At 35.3% G+C, this 18927-nt stretch overlaps 1 protein-coding gene across 1 annotated transcript in view; it reads left to right on the forward strand.

Moving 5' to 3' along the window:
- The window catches only part of LOC129941365 (TWiK family of potassium channels protein 7), a 192113-nt gene that overhangs the window by 114604 nt on the left and 58582 nt on the right, over nucleotides 1–18927 (forward strand). The window contains exon 2 of the mRNA XM_056049980.1: nucleotides 9401–10304. Coding sequence (XP_055905955.1) covers nucleotides 10130–10304 — 175 coding nt within the window. The 5' untranslated portion in view covers nucleotides 9401–10129. The remainder of the gene's footprint in view (nucleotides 1–9400; nucleotides 10305–18927) is intronic.

An 18927-nucleotide genomic window follows, 5' to 3' on the forward strand; every position in this document is an offset into this window, starting at 1 on the left:
AAGGAAAATAAAATACGGTTATAGCTTCACATCCTTTTCGGGATATTTTCCATAAAAAAATCGCACTTTTACGGCTGTATGTCATCGATAACTTTACGACCGAGTCAAGACCTATAAAATGGTACTAAAGTCTTAAGTCGATTGTGAATTATTAATGTAGATCTTTTCTTTTACATATTATAGTCCCAAAGAAAAAGTCTTAGTTTTCACTTTTCACTTTTCAAATGTCAAAATGTGACATCTTCCAGAATGGCAGGTAATGGGGTATTCAACTGATTCGTATGCACTTTTTTCTCGACTCGATAAAAAGTTTGTTCTTCTTTTGAAATGTATACAGTCCAAATATTTCCGTTCTGTTGAAAGTTATCTCAAGCAATCTCCAGTTTCCTTTTCGAAATTTATAAATATAAAACAAAATAGAGTTGGATCTCCAATGACTGTGCATGTTTTATTTCAAAAATAAAACTAGTAATCAAGGGCGGATCCAGACTTTTAATCAGGGGGGGGGGATCACACACCTCACATATAGACGAGTTTTTACTCACCGCTTAAAAATATTCTTTAATGTTTTGTAAATGAGGCTATAAAATAAATATACCTATAAATTACTTGACTAGGGCCTAATAAAGTTGCCAGGTATTGAGGGGACCTACAGCCTTTTAAGCCGAATCTGAACGGCCAATTTAAGAAAGCACTTTTCATGACAAGAATTAATCTTGGAGGATTTGTCAATTCCTCGCAAGAGGCGCAGGCAGGGTTTGAACCCAAGACCTTTGGCGTGACAACCCTAGACACAAACCGCTACGGGTGTAAGGGAGGCTAACAAAATATGAATAACATAATATAATGTGTATTAAGCTTAAATCTACACATTTCAAGGGATAAAGTGACAACTTAAGTTATTGAATTATTTTGAAACACTATTGTTAGAGTCTAACTATTTAATTTGAACTACTCTCTACTTATGAAAGCATTCCAAGATATGAAAGCATTTCTAAATATGCCATATTTATGATATATATGTTATCCGGCTGCAAGTACAGCAGCAACAAGATCCTTCCACCTATCCCGATTCACCGCAACTGATCTCAGCTGATGGCCACGATTGAATACCTTGAGACCGAGCCTCCTTCAAAACTGATGAAATTCAAGTTGTCTTTGGTCTTCTAACGCGTCTATTACCCTGGGGATTCGTCAGGTTTCCTCAGTGTATGGCCTATCTAACGCTATTTCCGTTGCATGATGTCTACGTCCAATTTTTTCTGTCCGGTCCTATTCCACAGCTCAACGTTGGATATAGTTTACAGCCACACGATCTTCAGTATAGAGCTCAGACAACGGTTAACGAAAACTTGTAGTCTGCTCAAGATGTTGGCAGAGCATTTCCATGTTTCAGAAGCATATAACAGCACTGATTTGACGTTGGATTCGAAGAGTTTCAGCTTGGTGCGTAGCGATATTTTGCTAGAGTTCCACACAGGAGAAAGAATTCCAAATGCACTACGGGTTTGTTTATTCTGCTGTTAACATCCAGGTCCGTTCCGCCATCGAGATCGAGAGCTATAGAACTTCCCAGATATTTAAACTACTCTTCCTACTCTATGGTCCCCTGCCTTAGAATAACTTGTGTGCTTTGGCCCGTGGTCATTACTTTGGTCTTATTTGTGTTAATCCTTAACCCAGCCACCTCTCCATTCAATTGCAGCCAATGACACATCTGATTTAAGCCTGCCTTGTTGTTTGCCATGAGATATATATCGTCAGCATAATCTTATAGCTAAGCTTGTCAAACAGACTCCATTGGATACCGTGTCTTTCATTTGTACCCACCGTGGCAGTCATCACATCGTCAATCGCCATCAGCAAAAACAGAATTGGTGACAAGACATCTCCTTGTCTCACTCCTTGACCCACATCAAAGGAGTTGTTGTACTATTCTTTAATAACAGCGACAATTTTCTCAGGAATTCCTCGCGCAATAAGCGATCTGCAGATGCATTCACGATTGACCCGATCAAACATCTTCTCAAAATTTACAAGCATCAGGTACAGCGATGATTGTTCGAGTATGATTCACAAGGTGTTGATGTGGTCGACGCAAGATCGGCCACTGCGAAGCCCCGCTTGGTGCCTGTTGAGAGTAGACTCGATCCTGGGCTTAATCCTCCCGAGAATAATAGTTGCCATTAACTTCGGAAAAATGGACAGAACTGTGATACCGTGTCAGTTATTACAGTTTTTGAGGTTTTTATTTTTAAGAGCTAAAACACAATAGCTTAATAGCTTTTGTTCTTATATTGCTTTTTTATTGCCATTAGCGAAAAACACTACAAAAATTCAAAAACCCAGAAAACGAGGAAGTATCTGATATCAAGAATTTCCTGGCTTTTTTACGTGTTTTTCAAAATTAATTTTCTGGAGTCTATTATTACAATCTGCTTACTCGTAGATTGGAGCTGATGCTAGAAAATTTGTTGCTCTCAAAGAAGTCAACAAAACTTAAAAACTATAGAGAGAAAAATGTTTGTGAGGAACTCACAAATTAAACGTTTCAGAATATCTTATCACTTCAGTTCTCAAGAGATTCAAAGCTTTAATACTATAATAGTTATGAAACGTTGATTTTGTTATCAATAAGCCATTATTTTAACAAAAGTGTTTTAAGGACATTTATATTCTTAAAATTCGTGTTTAAACCTCAGTTTTAAGACATTTTAAGCAAATTTACTTCAAAAAGTAGATTTGTTTAATGTTTTTATTCAACAGAAAATAAGAAAATAAGCTAGAACTTGATAATTTCTTCCAAAAAGTTTGTTTCAGAATATTTCCTATATTTTAAGATTTAAAAATAAACCTTCAAAATAAGTTTTCTTAAAAATGTAAATGTACTTTTATTTCTCAAAAAAGACTATCAATTCAAATTTTAAATAAATTTTGTTTAAAAAATATTTTTGGTAAGTACTAAATAAAGTGGTAATAAGCAAACATTATACAATTAAATTTCGTTAAAAATGTTCACAATATCGAAATGTAAAAACAAATTTATATTTTTTTTAAAATAAAAAATGACGGTTTTATGAAGGGCACCTTTCATTAGCAATATCAAAATATGTTTTTTGTTGAAGAAAGTTTTCAAAATATCTATCGGTTCATTTTTGGAAAAAAAACGAATTTTCAATTTATAACCAACAAATTTGTATAATGAAATTGCACTTCCTTCAATAAATGGTGTACCACTAATTTTTACCAATGAAGCCAAACATCTTGGTCTGATATTCGACACAAAATTAAGTTGGAAATCTAATATTCAGGAAAGTGTTAAAGAAGCTACAGTATAGCTCCTTTCCTTTGCGAGAAAACCATAAGAAGCAAATGGGGTTTTCAACCTCGCTACACACATCGGTCATCCGACCAATACTTATGTATGGGCTTCAGTATGGTGGACTGCACTGGAGAAAGTCACATTCTACGACAAACTCAGCAGAATCCAATGCACAACATGTCTCTGCATAACCACACCCTTCAGCCGCGGTAGACACTCTCCTCCATCTGACACCTCTCGACATCTTCAGTAAACAAGTAGCAGCGAGTACAGCTATAAGACTCAACGCCTCATCCCAATGGACCAACAACAATCCATCATTTTGAATATCTTTGGTTCTATACATAGTACATAGACTACACTATTCCTAAACCCAAATTTGGAAAAAACTTCCAGGTATCCATTCCATCCAGAGATGAATGGGAAGACAAAAAACTCCTGGATGACAAAATCATTCATTTTTATACAGATGGATTCAAGAGAAATGAGGGAGTTGGTAGTGGTGTTTACTCAGAAAAGCTTAATCTTAGCATCTCATTCCGTCTCCCTTATCATTCCAAGCGAAAATTTTAGCGATCAAAGAGGTTCTCTCCTGGCTAAGAGCAAAATGTGATATCAACTTCTGATATCCGCATTTTCTCTGCAAGTCAGGTTACTATTAAATTTCTTGACGGTGTCTCAACCAAATCTTAAACGGCCATTGATTGTCGATCGTCTCTTATGGAGATGGCGCAGCAAATTTAACATCACGGAAAATTGAAGAGCGGATGAACTCGCTAAAAATGGAACCGTCATGCCTATTTCACCTGAAAAGGAGTAGAAAGGTATACCGATAGCTACATGTAAACTTCTGCTAAAAGAAACAGCTTTTGCGATAGCAAACTGTATGTGGCACAATTGACCAACATGCGCAGCCTTCACTGGACCTAAACCACTCTAAAGACTTGTTATCTTATAAAGCAGACTTCATATTAGCTCCCTTATAGGTGTCCTTACGGACACTGTCTTATATGCAGACACGGTGAAGCCTCAAATGACTTCTGCAGGAGCTGTATGGACGAGGAAGTAGAGGAAACAATCTCTCACCTTCTCTGCACTTGCCCTGCTCTTCTTCGCTTTATAAAAAGCTCAAAATGGTTCGACTAGTAAGAAGTAATTCTCTAGATTCATGTGGTATCACAATGGGAATTTTCATTTGGCCTAAGTGTGTGATTCTAAATCCGCAGCCACTTTAACCTAACCTTACCTAACCTAATCGGCTAAAAACTTTTATTTCAATCGACACAATCGTTTGAGCTGTAGGGGCCAGGACAGACAGACGGACGGGATCGGCAGACCAACTTTTTTGAATTTTCTATGTTTTTATGTTTGATTGAAAACTCGAGTCCGAAAGTTTTTACAAATGCAAACCTTGCCATATTGTTCCTATATGTCGCAAGTAAAAACCATTCATTCACTATTTATGTGCGTCAAAAAAATAAGATGGCATTGAAGGTTAGTTTCAGGAATTTAAAGGCAACTTAATATACAATTGACGATTTCTTATTCAAAGTTTCTTCTTAAAAACCTAAATATTTGCTGTTTTTCTTAGAAAAAAAATTTACGAAAATAATTTAAAGCACTAAAGTTTTTTCAAATTCTAATATAATTGTTTTTGACAGCAAACCACTTTTTGGCGAATGTCGTTAAATTACTAACAAATCTTTATTTGAATTCTTTCCTTAAACAACTTAGCTGAGCTTTATTGCTCATCTGACCACCCCTGGATCGTCTAGTAACAAATTAATTATCTCCCAGGGGAGCGGGGGTGTCATGACCAATATGACCCTATAGTTTTCGACTTGAGTGATAGTGAAGAAGACGCTTTGGTTAAATTTAACCCTAAGAAAAGTGGACATTTATTTATTTTTCGTCATTCTTCAAGTTCTCTTTCTGTTCCGCTCGAGATTTTAATCAAATATGATATTACGATGGAGGAGAAGTCGAAAAAAGTTTGTCTCGCGATTCCGTCCGGTCTGTTACTTTCTTTATATATATATATATACTTTATACTTTATACTTTATCGCTGATCCGATTTTGGTAAACAAATTTGGTAACTAACTATGACCAATAACTAAACTAGCGATTGTTCCAAAGCTTTTAGATGGCCTTGTCGAAGATAGATTTTAATCCATCATAAGACAACATGCAAATAAATACCAACATGACTTTTGGAAAGGTGGGTCTTCTAATACTAATCTAGTCGAATTCAGACAATTTTGCCTTAGTACTCTAAGCAGTGGGAAACAAGTTTATTTATATAGTTATTTATTCGTCTATAAGTACAAACTAATTTCTTAGAAATATTTCCATAATAATAAAAATAATAATAAAAAAAGAGTAATAATAATATTGATAATTTTTAAAGAATACATTATAACTTTTTGTTTGAAAACATGTATCGGAAGTTCAAGTTCGATTATATCGGCATATTTGTTTAAAAGTAGACAAGCTTTTGTAATGGGCTCATTAAGTCCGTAATTAGTCGAGTGTTGGGCTGTAAAAAAAATGATTTACCCTCAAACAACGAACTGGAGTATGTTTGATAAATAGTTCACGTAATTCAGTACAATCAATATGACCAATTGTCTCTTGCAAGTGAAATCAAGAAATAGGTTCTCCTAATCTCAAGAGGTTTTATGTCAATCAAAGCGCACCGAGACTTATATGATGGAAAGGGCTGGGTTCAATGAAGTTTCATAAGAGAATACTTGGTAAACCTTTTTTAAATACTTTCTATTCTATTGGAAGCGTTTTTGTAGTGGAGACCAAACTACACAACATATTCCAGAATAGGTCGAACAAAATTGATAAAAAGAGACTTAGCTAGAATTTCTAAAATCCAAGCATAGAATTACCTCTTGACACGATGTAATCTAGATGCATTCTGAAATCCAGTTTGGAATCGAGTACAACTCCCAAATCCTTATGATTAGAAACTCTTTGCAGGACACTCGCAGATAAACTACAGTCAAAGATAATAGGATTGAAAGATCTAGTAAGCGTGTGAACACAACATTTATTGATATTCAATCCAAAATTATTTAAAAGACACCATTTAGATAGTTATTTTAAATCATCTTGGAGCGGTTTACCCACAGAGATTGAATTTATGAGCCTGTATATCTTCATGTCATCTGCGAAAACCAACCATTGTGAATCTAAAATAAATTTCGGTAAGTCGTTAACGAAAAATAAAAGTAATAGAGGACCCAGGTGACTGCCTTGGGGAACTCCGGAGTAATTTGAAATTGGAACTGATTTCATGGAACCGATTTTAATGATTTGAATATTAACAGATAACTCTTAATCCAGTCAAAAATCTGAGAATAAAAACCTAGCGATTTGAGTTTATTCAATAATAATTCACGGGTTACCCTATTAAATGCTGAATAGGTGTAATGTATGAACTCTCCCAAACATCAACATCAACAAGAATTTAAAACTATGTTTTGAGCTCGAGCGCATGTGACTGGAAGCAAGAACTTCTGGAAAAATGAACCCTGCAATTGACAAAATTGTAACATACCTGATAGATTCAGTAGAGTTGGGCTCCAAAGTATATAGTTTTTAGAGACAAATTGAGAATTGGCAATCGCCGAATCTAAAGGTTTTTCTTCACAACCATTCTATGATTCAGGTGAATCGAACTATTCATTTTTAGTACTTCAAACTTTAGACACAAAATCTTCATCAAAACCAGCGAAATAGTCGACATTACTTGATGAAAAACACACCCAAATGGGTTTTCATATTAAGGGTCAACAACGACCAAATTTGACCGAAAACACAAAAATTAAAAAAAAAAAATTGTAGACAGCTTAGTTTTTAAACTTAAAACAGCTTGAATTCGATGCATGAAGGCGCATGGAACAAATTCATGATAAAACAACCAAATATAAAAACTAGTTATTTTAATATTTTCAATAACGCAAAAGAAATGGGCCGAAAACGACCATAACGTAGGTCTTCGGAGAAACTTCATGACTTCCATGGATGTCTACTGAAATGATTTTTTTTCCTATCCTAAATCGAAAACAATATGAAATGATCGGTGATTTTTTTTTTCAAAAGAAAATAATGTAAGTTGTGGTGTTCCAGAAGGTAGTCATTTGGGTCCTTTATTATTCATACTTTTTATAAATAATCTTTTAAATGTTTTTAAAAATTCTCATTGCCTTATGTACGGAACTGCCTGTTTTGTTTGAAACTCTACAACCGAGTTAAATATGAATAGAATTGAAAATGTGTTCAGATATGCCCCTCGAAATGTTTTTGAAAAACGAGGCTGTGATTTTGTTAAAAACCCTATCAGTTGAATTTGTTTAGAAATTAACTACAAATTTCAAAGAATACTTTGCATATGATGAAATATTTTGATTTCAAAATCTATTTTTAGTCGAAAACCAATTTGTACCGATTTTAATAGCATATTTTGAAATTTTTTATTTCCTGTATAAACAAATACAGATTGAATTTTTCTAAGAAAATTAAGCTCATAAAAAAGTCATTTTCGAGAATCGAACATCAATTTTTACCAAGTTTTAGTAATGTTTTTATACGTTTTTATTTTTGAAAGACAAAACTGTCGCTTCGATCTTTTTAATCTTTCCCAAAATTTTTCTGAATGTTGAAGACTATATTTTTATTTAGGTTTTCATTTGTTTTGTAAAAAAACTGTACATTTTTTCAAAATTTTACCAGTTGTTAAAAGTGTTATACTTCCTTGCTTAAAATTATTTTAGAGATGAAACCATTTAATGCTCGTTAAATATTCGAGGTGCCGGTTATTTTTTTTTTTTTCAATTTTCTTGATTTACAAAAAACCGTAAATTTAATTTTTCGAAATGCCTATTACTGGGAATACAGACTCTTGAGACGAGAAGAAACTATTAAATGTAAGAGTTTCCATAACTGCTTCCATTACTATGCTTCATCAATCGTGTTTTAAGACCTAGACTACACTCGTCAAGTTGTGATTTATTTAAGAACAGTTTTCATTGCGAGATTTTCTTAGGTTCAAAGTTAAATTCGAGTTAACTCCTGAAACATGTTTTCCAGTCTATTATAATCTTATAGCTAACTGTAAGTTAACCCTTCAAATTTGGTGAGTTAACTCTGGTTTAAATATGCAGATGTTTTTGCTAGATACTGAAATAGTAATGGAACAGTTATTTTTATTTATTTTTTGTGAAAATATGAATGATTTTCATTTTCAGGGTCAGAACAGAACGATGGGTAATTATACAAAATTTTAAGTTTAAATGTTTTGAGAAAAAAATGACTTTTTAGATCGCGACCAAATTTTTTTAAGTTACTTGGTTAAGTGAGATTAAAAACAACGCTGGTGGTTGTCAACCAAAAAAAACAATGTCAAAATCTGTAGATTTCGATAGTTTTTTTGACAACTAAATCGATAAACTTTCAGTCATATCAAATTATAATGCCACTCATTAGGTTAAAATTAAACTTCCACTGAAAAACTGGGCCTGAATATTTGTTTCTAATTTTGATTGTTTCTACCTACATATGTCCAGACACGGAACGAAAATATTAAACCTTTTATTTGAAAACCCTATAATTTAGTCGGCATTGGCAATACTGAGGCTTAATTCGAATTGACGTTTTGAATACCATGACCAATCACGAATTCTATCGTATCTTCTACGAATTCCGAAAAACTGTATTACAAAATCCGTTCGTATTGCAAAATTGTAGTGAGATTTTCCACTACGAACGTATTAGGTAATAGTTGATTTTTGGAATTTGTAGAAGTTTCCGATTACGATGGAATTCGTGATAGTTAGGACAAGATTTTGGAGAGTACCTAGACGAAAGAGCAAAACTTTCAAGTTCAAAAAAGTTTAAAGTATTTTTCACTGGTTTATATAGAAATATTGTTATACTTCAACCTAATCCATATAAATATTGAGTAAAACTCAGAAAACAAAAACCATTTATATTTTTAAATTCAATAAAAACTTCATATCGCTCATCATCAACTCACACTGTATTTTACTGTTATTTTTCATTTTCAGTGTTTCCTGTAATTTCCATCGGATGCTTCAAACAGCACATTTCCGCCATCATCGTCGCGTCCTTTTACAACAGCAGTCAAACTAACTACGGAGAGAGACTACGGCCGAACCGAATAGTAGATTGGAGTTCAGTGTGAATGCGAATTCAATTATGGTCGTCGAATGTCGAATGGAAATTACAAATTATTATTTATCCCGCTATAAGAAAATTTAAATCGAAATCCAAAATCGAAATGAAAGTGAGCGAGTAAAATTGCAATCAACTTGTAACGTAACGGCTGTGGAACGCATTCAAGGGAGAGGCGGCAACAAAACGAGACAGAGATAAAAACAGAGACAGAAAATAAATATCAAATCTCGCTTACGAGCTTACGAGGCACTTTTTGTGTGGAGCCTCCTCCCTACTTAGCATATTTTTGTGCTTCAAACTGATGATTCAAGTCCCATGGTATTGATATGAAGTGCTGAATGCATGAATGGTTATATGTTATAGGAAATTAGAAAAGGCAAGGATGATAGCAGGCCTAACCCGTTATGTTTAGTGGGGTGTGCGTTAGTGTTACGTTACACGCGGCATCAAAATTGATTAAGAGGGAAATTCAATTTCATGTATGGTGAAAGAGAACGAAAACGATTCAATATCAAAAAGAAGAAGTTTAATGGTGAATTGGATATACCGTGGAATAATAAAACAGCCTTTGAGTCTGTGAAAACGTTGAGGTTCAGATTATGAACAAAAAACCTCCACCGCCTATTCAATTGACTACATTCGTTAGTAGCGTCAAGAATCCGACAAGTCCTTCAATGTGTTTTCCATCGTCAAAGAACGAAAAACAACGTGAACATCATCCTGGACTATGTGGTTGCCAACGGGCGCCCAAATCACATTGTATTTCTGCAACTGGTAAGCACAAAATTTTATAATGCTTTTAAGGTTTTTTTATATTTAAAATGTTCAACGTTTTAATATGTTTTATTTTACGACTATGAATGGTTTTTATAACTTAATAGAATTAGACGATTTTGCTTCGATCAGTTTACTAGGTACCGAAACTTGACGGAATCGATATGCTTTGATGTTTATTTTCTTTTTTAAGAAACACGGTCCACTCCACAATCTTTCATTCTCTGTGAAAGTTTGGAAACATTGGCTTTTTGACAATAACGTGCGCGTTTTTCGAGTTCACATCTGGCAACTTTGCCTTTGTACATGCGAAACCGTTGAAATTAAAATGAAAAATTGCTTTTAAACTTGTTCTAAGCCCTAAATTTCCAAGCGATAACCAAGTGAATCGTACAGTCATGTGTCTTCAATTTCTGACACTTAGTATGCTAATAATACGAGATTGCAGTTCCTTGAGCTAGAGCGTAAAATGTAGAGCTATTGGGATTGATTGCTAGTTGAAGTTTATGAATTGAGTGTCAATCTCTCAGCTTTTCCATCCAACTACTGGGTGTTGATACTAGGATACTAGACACTTAGATCAGTTTTTACTCACCGCTTAGAATGTTTTTTAATGTTTCGTAAAAAAGGATAACAAAATTTAAATAACACAATGTGTAAATTAACCTCACATTATTAAAACATTTCAATTGCTCAAGTGACAACTTTAGTTACCAAATTATGTTAGAACACTGTTGTCCAGCAAGATATGGTCTAACTATTTAATTTGATTGACTCGCTATAGGTTTATAAAAGCATTCCAAGGTTTCAATAGTTTTCTAAATATGTCATATTTCAGAGCTAAACACAGTAGCTTAGACGGTTTTTGGTGCATTTCACGAAGAAATGTAGGAAATTGTTTTGAAACGTAATTTTTTTTCAAATAAAATGTACTTTTCTTGTTTCCATCTCTTTTAATACGAAGAACGTTTTAAAAATTCAAAAATCCAGAAAATGCGATAGAATCTGGTATTAAGTATTGTCGGGCTTTTTTTGACGTAGTTTTTTCGGACTCAATTTTCGCGAGTCTATTATTACTATCGCTATTAGTCTGCTTACTCGCATTTTGATCTTAAAGGAATAACTTATTTGCTTACTTAAGGTGACGCTACAGTCCGGGGCGAACATGAGCCTCAACCAATATGCGTCTCTAGCCAGCTCAGTCCCTAGCTAGCTGTCTCCAGTTTTGCACGCCTAGTTGGTTGAGGTCCTCTCCTACCTGGATGCGCTACGTGAGTAGCGGTCTTCCTCTACTGCACAGTCCCTCGGGGTTGGATTCGAAGACAAACCGGGCTGGAGTGCTGATGTCCATTCGCTCTACATGACCAAGCCATCTAAGCCGTTGGACTTAAATTCTGTCAGCTAGGTCAGTGTCGCTGTACAATTCGTCGTTATACGAGTATCTTCTCCTCCATTCTCCATCTATGCAGACGGGACCAAAAATCACCCGAAGAAATTTTCTCTCGAAGCATCCTAAGACGCTCTCTTCTTTCTTTGACAGGGTCCAGGCCTCAGCGCCATAAATGAGAACCATGATGATGACTGTCTTATAGATGGTGATTTTAGATGCTCGAGAGAGGACTTTTCTTCTCAATTGCCTTCTAAGTCCAAAGAAGCACCGATTAGCATGAGTTATTCTTCGTTTGATTTCAGCGCTGGTGTCGTTGTCTGCATTAATAGCGGTGCCAAGGTAGACAAAGTCCTTAACTACCTCAAAGTTATAGCTTGGTCTTGCCCTCATTGACCACTAAACCCATCTTCTTCGCTTCCGTCGCAATGCTCAAAAAACGCTCCACTGATCAAGTCATCGCCTGCTGTTCGGCAGCAATGCCGTCAGCTCCAGCTGCTTTGTTTGACTTAAGTTTAGATATAGCTATCTTGACTTCGTCAAGGTCGGGTAGACGGAATTGTTGATCTGAGTCGCCTAGGTTGAGTGGTTCTATCTCCCTTACAGCGGAATTCGATTCGTCATCGCCGTTATATAATTTGGAGAAGTGGTCTTTCCATATTCTCATTATCGACTGCGGTTCTACAACGATGTTGCCCTTGATCGTCTTTACAGGCTTCCGTTCGTGGCTGGTACCCTTGGGAAATTTTTTTTACCTTTTGGTAAAATTAACGAACCTCATTCCTGTTGTGACATCCCTCTATCTCCTCGATCGCGCGTTTCTCATACTCTCTTTTTTTCCATCTAAGAAGCCGGTGTTCTTCTCTCGTCTTCTGCTCCTAGAGCTCGCGAGCAGCTGTGGTCTTTGTATGCAGCACCGTTTTGTAGGCCTGCTGTTTCGCTGCGTGCGCTTGTCGGCATTTGTCGTCAAACCAAGGGTTTCGCTGTGGTGGCCGTGTGAACTTAGCACTTCAGAGGCGGCATCTCTGTTGGCTGCAAGGCAATGTTGACACTGGTTTTCAATGCTTAATGCAGTCAGTATAGGACTCCTTAAGAGGTTATTAGAGACTCGATCAGAAAAAGACATGGCAGTCTCTTGGGATTGCAGCCGTCTAGCGTCGAAACTTCTCACAGTACTTCCTTGTTTTGGCTTGGACCAGGATATCCGTAGCCGTACCTTGGCTACAACGAGGTAGTGGACCAAGTAGAGTATAGTTCCAACAACAAATCCACACCAAAAAAGACGCTGTCTTTTTTTCTCGGCTGGTATACATCGCAGCATTTTAGTTTGCGTCTGCCCAGTCCATCCCATCGCACTTCTTGGATGGCGGTATTATCTGCCTTGCAGCAGTGTAGGTCTTCCGCTAATTGTTTGGCTGCACGTGGTTTGTTAAGGGACCTAACATTCCACGGACAGATCCGAAGTTCGTTGTCCTTATTTCGTTTGCATGGGTTGTCAACAGTGAATCGGTCCGTATCCGAGGCTTGTTGGTGCTTTGCAACTAAGGTATTTTTACGTGGCCAGGAAGTCACCCCGACGCGACGGCACAACCCCCAACCTGGAGGGCCAGATCCTTATTATAACTCCCAGGACGGGGAAGTTTTAGAGCATCAAAATCAAAATCAATTCAAAAAGAAATTTATTTAATTTCTTAAGATCTTTTGTATTCAACTGAAAATCCATTTGGAAAGAAATAAAATAAAATAAAATAAAAATTAAAAATTATCAACAATTTGATCATTTGATAATTGACAAGAGCTTGCACAAAAAGAGAAGATTATTGAAATTGGTCCATTAGTTATGGATAAAACTTGAAAACAAAATAAAGGTTTTATGAGTGGCACCCTTCGGGAGTAATACCAAAATATGTTTTTCTTGTAAAAGAAACCAAATTAAGAATTCAAAATTTAGAGAGAGTTTAAAAAAATCACATATTTTAAATTTGACGCTCTCTTATTCAAGGTTTCTTCTTAAGAACCTGAATATTTGCTCTTTTTTTTTAGAAACGAAAGTTGTCGCAATTGTAAGGTTGCTATTACCGAAATAGTGACCTTTATACTACAATTGAATGCAATGTTCAAGTTATTACGGCGATGAAGTCCAGAACATTAGAAGAGGTTTAGTTTTACTAACTTTTTACATAAAGTTGCGTGCAACACAGGACAACACGTTATTCAAGCGTAAATCGACTCTTTTTGATAAGCATTAAAATGATACTGAACTTCTATCAAAATGTTGAGAGGAAACAGCTGCCAATGTAAATATAACCTATATGACTTTATTCGTACAAACAGTGGAGTTTTTAAACAAACCATTTAAATTATTTACTAACCATTAGTCATTATTAAAGGTTGTTTGTTTAGACGTATGCTTTTCAAGAAGAAAAAAGAGGCTGTGATAACACCCACACTGATAACTTCCCATCCCGCATGTTGATTAATCTTGCTTAAAAGGTTCGAAGTTTAACGTGTTTTGTTAAAAAAGTTGTCGGTTAAATTATTCTAACAAATAAACAAAAAATACCAACAATATTTTGCATATGATGAAATTGTTTGATTTCACAATCTTTTTTTTGTTGATGAGATTTTTAGTTGAAAATCAATTTTAGTACCATTTTTTGAAAGTTTTTAATTTTTTTATAAACAACTACAGATTGCATTGTCGAATTTTTATAACAAATTCAATGAGTAACGAAATGTAAGATAAAATAAGTTTGACGCTAATACCTTCAATTTAAAAAAAAAAAGATATTTGAGTTGAAAGTAAATGTTTACCAAATTTTAGCATTGTTTTTTTTCTTGTTCCTCTTTTATTAAACAATATTTTTTATGAGATTAAATTAGTTTAAAGCCAATATCTTTAGTTTTTGAAAAGATATTTCAGTCAAAAATCAATTAAAAAACCACCAACTTACTTATTTTAAGAATCCTTTCTGAATTTTTCTGCATTATTATCACAAAATTTAATTGGAGTCGATATCTCTACTGCTTCCTGAGCTACGACGAAAAAAACTTCCCGAACATACTGACGTACGGACGTACGCCACAGACATCTCTATAAAAATCTTAAATTTCGACTTTAGGGACCTTGAAACGTCGATAAATGTCAAAATTATCAATTCGACAAATTGGACCGATAACAATAACTTCCTTGGGGGAGTTAATAAAACGCTAATAATTAATGTAATAATGTTATAGAAAAGAAACGGCTTGCCATGCACCGGCAGGCCCAAATTTCACCCACTTTTTGAAGAAAGTCTCGACCTTATCTGCGTGGACAATCAACTTCACATAACAACACAAAAAATAATGAAGCGGTGTCAAATCGCATGGTCTTGGAGGCCACATCACAGGCACACGACGCGAGATAATGAACTCACTCAATGCTTCCTTCAATAAATTGATTGAAATGAAGTGTCTCGTGAACCGTCCAAACGTTGCTCGGGAGTTAATCTATTTATTATGAAAAATTGAACAAAACTGTGCATAAATGAAGTGACAGCTTTAAAAAAGACCAACCCCGAAAAAATGATTGCAAGATTGTTCGAAGAAAAAAAACACCCGTTATTATAGCAAATTATTATTATAATTTTAGAAGCAACTTGATTTTTGTGGAAAAATACTTTTAACTTAACAAGAGTTCTTAACTCTCAAATTTAAATTTCAAAGTTTTGAAAATCCCATTAAATTAATACTGTCAAAGTTGATGACGGCGCGGCGCGGCGGTGGCGGTGGTGGTGGTGCTGGTGGGTTGTTGAATATACCGCACTTAACACCATATTTTTGCTTACGTACCTGCGCTACATTGCGTATATGTAAAGCATAACATTACATTAAATTGAGTCTCTCAAATTCGTGTTCGTCTGACTCCTCAGGCCCTCCCTTTTTCATGTGTTTATGAATTTCTTCTATGACATTAAAAATTAACACATTATGACATGACGGGTATACATAAGTTAAGTACTTAACATGACTTCTTTCCTTTATGCTGTGTTTAATGACTTGAGAAAAGAAGAACTTTTATATTCTTCCAAAAGGAGCACACACTCAAATTCAGATTTCGTATCTTTAAATGCAGATCGTCAAGAAGTTTTGGAGAATATAAAGAATAAACTAATAATTATGCCTACGTGTAGCCAATTCACTCGTACACGAAATACATATCAAACACATATGTACAGCTATGGCCAATAAAATAGAGACATTTCGGACTTTTGACTGAGTGTAACTATTGTTTTCATTTAAGTTAAGTTAAAACGCCATGAAAAGGCTATGTTTTTCTATTGACGGTAAATATGTTCTCAAACTGAGATTAATATTTACTAGGTCAATAGTTCCCGTTTCAAAATAACCTCTTACAATAGTTTTGTTTAGTTAAAAACGTCAAATTCAATAAATTTATTAGTTTTCTTTAATACCAATTGCGTAAGCTTTCTCATATATCCTACTCTTCATTTGTCGTTCCCAGTGGATGAAAAATGGCATTTGTCCAGTCAAAACATAAACATTTTCTCTCCCTGATCATCCAATATCACTTACGTCTGATTTATTTATTAATAGTTTGAGAAATATTTTGAAAAACGAATGTTCAGAGTGAAAGGCAGTATGGTTTTGGTGACAAGAAGTCGACTGGTGATCGTAAGGGTATCTCACAGAAGAGTGGATTAAATCATTACATCGTTTTGGTAATTGTTAGATTATTATTTTTGACATTTCAAAAAGATGTTTAACAGAGTTCGGCAGCAAGTTCTCTAATCGAAAGTGCATGGCCACGGTATTAGCGTATACCACTTTCGTTGGATAGTAAATAACCTTTCAGAACGTTCAATACAAGTAGTAATGGATGAGTTGAAGTTTGAGAAACACGAACAAAATATTGGTGTGCCCCAGGGCTCTGTTGTGTGTACTACACACTTTCTCATTTTCATTTTCTTTTTGCCGATAGCTAGCTTAGCTTTTAATTTTAGATTTACATACATTTTTTTCAAATCTGGTTCTTAAACAGCATTGTGCTCGTATGTATGACAAGCTCATTAAACTCTAAACGTAGATAACGTTGATAAATGGGGAATCAAAAAATCGAGAAAAATGTAAAGCGTCGAAAACTGAATGGGGCTTACTACCGTTAAAACATAATTTATAACCTTTACCACTGGAATTGTGTATCCCTCTCGAGGAAGGATCACATACGCTATGTTGCCAAAAATGCAGCTATATGTTTTGGATTCCTTTAGCGATGCAAGAAGGTTTTTCCTCCTCTGGTCTGGCATTTCACCGTAAGGCTTTGAACGTCACATCGACAATCGACAAACCGAATTTGGCACTACTTACGGCGCTCGACGTTAAATAGTAGTGCAACGCATTCCTAAATTTTTGTTTTATATTCCGTTATTGGTTTTAAAAACAAACACATCTGCCTCTACGCCAATTTCTGTCGTCCGAAAACTTGATAACGGATATAACGAAAATACACAAAATGTAAGACTTTTTCGCAAGCTTTTTGTTTTATACTTTTAAAAATCGTTATCTAGGGTTAAATAACCCAAAAGAAGCTCATGGATCAAAATGAGCACCTTGCCAAAAACTTCAAGAGAGGTGTCTGCTGGATGGGAGTTCTTGACAAACGATGTGAATTCTCTTGGATCACCGTTGGAAATAGAAAAGAATGGCAAAAAGTGAAGAAACTTCAAAGTTTACAGCAAAAGAAAATAATTTTTGTGTTTAAGACTTCTTTCTGGTTGCCAGAGCTCCATTTTAATTCGGAGTGTTTAACATTTTCTTGAGTCTTTTACCTAAGGTAGGCTGTGATACGTCTTCTTTTTGGTAGCTTCGTTCTACAAATAATCTAAGGGTGGCAGTTAGCTTCATGATTGTTGGAACTGCAGCAGAACGTAGCTGAGAAAAGTCACTATCCAAACATTTTTGTGTTGAAACTCAAACACAAACAAACATTCAAACCCAATTTTTCAATTGCATTTGAAAAACTTGTATGTCAAATGTTAGCTGTTTTCGTGGAGTTTTACATGGTTACGGAATACGGCTAATGAAACGCCACCAAAACGATACGACTCCAAAAACGACAATCGGAGTTTAAGTGATTACCTTTAAGACTTATATACTTCCAAGACTTGAGTATAATTCCTATCTCTGGGCCTGCGCACCTCTAACTTACTTAAATGTCTTTTAAAGCGTTCAACGTAGAGTATTCAAATTGGTTGGTGATTATATCATCGTTGATTTTTTTTTTGTTTATTCACAAGCACTCAAGGGGTTATTAGTACCCTTTATATGTTTATATTTAAACACAGTGCGAGCGTTAGGAAAATAGGGAAGAATTTAAAAGAAGAAACCGGTGCACATTGGTCTTAAGGATCAAAATGGGAGGGAAAAACAGAGTTGGCCAAAGCGTTCTACATTCTCGATGTGCGATTTAAGAAAGAATCTCTTTACTTGACAGTACGCCCGAAATTGAGCTCAAGGGTAAACTGATGAGCATTCCTAGAAGTGCGAGTATTACGGCTGAATTGTTTAAGGGGTGGAATGCAACTGGCTAATTCGACAAAACATTGTTTGTAAAAATATCTATAAAATAACGAAAGGCATGAAACATTGCGACGGTGTTCTAGCGATGTAAATGCTTCGATTATAGTTCTGTCGCCTATCATTTTTAAAGCCCTTTTTTGAATTCTATCCAAGAGATTTAAACTTGTTTTGGGGGCACCTGCCCAGATATGCGAATTATATTCAAGCTTTGGACGGATAAAAGCTTTGTAGATTATAGCCAGATCAGAAGGGGTAAAAAATTTCTTGCATCTTCGGAGAAATCCTAAGCATCTGTGGGAGGGTTACGCTTTAACGACAGGAGACAGTATTGAGTTTTCGAAGCAATAAATTCTTCACGGTTTTTGATTCCCTATTGGACAATGCTGTCAAGATCAGAATTTAATGAGCTTATCATACGCTGCCGTTTAAATTCCACATCCGAAGGACAAGAATGCGAATCTAGAAACGAATATGAAAAGCTGAGGGTACTGTCGACGGCGAAATAGTGTAATGGATTAGAAGTGACAGACAAAAGATCGTTTATGAATATAAGGAAGAGAGTCGGAGACAAAACGGAGCCCTGGGGTACACCAGCATTTATTTTATGAATTTCAGACTTGAAACCATCCAATACAACTTGTATTGAACGGTTAG

This window comes from Eupeodes corollae, chromosome 1 (assembly GCF_945859685.1).
Source record: "Eupeodes corollae chromosome 1, idEupCoro1.1, whole genome shotgun sequence".
NCBI classification, from domain to species: domain Eukaryota; kingdom Metazoa; phylum Arthropoda; class Insecta; order Diptera; family Syrphidae; genus Eupeodes; species Eupeodes corollae.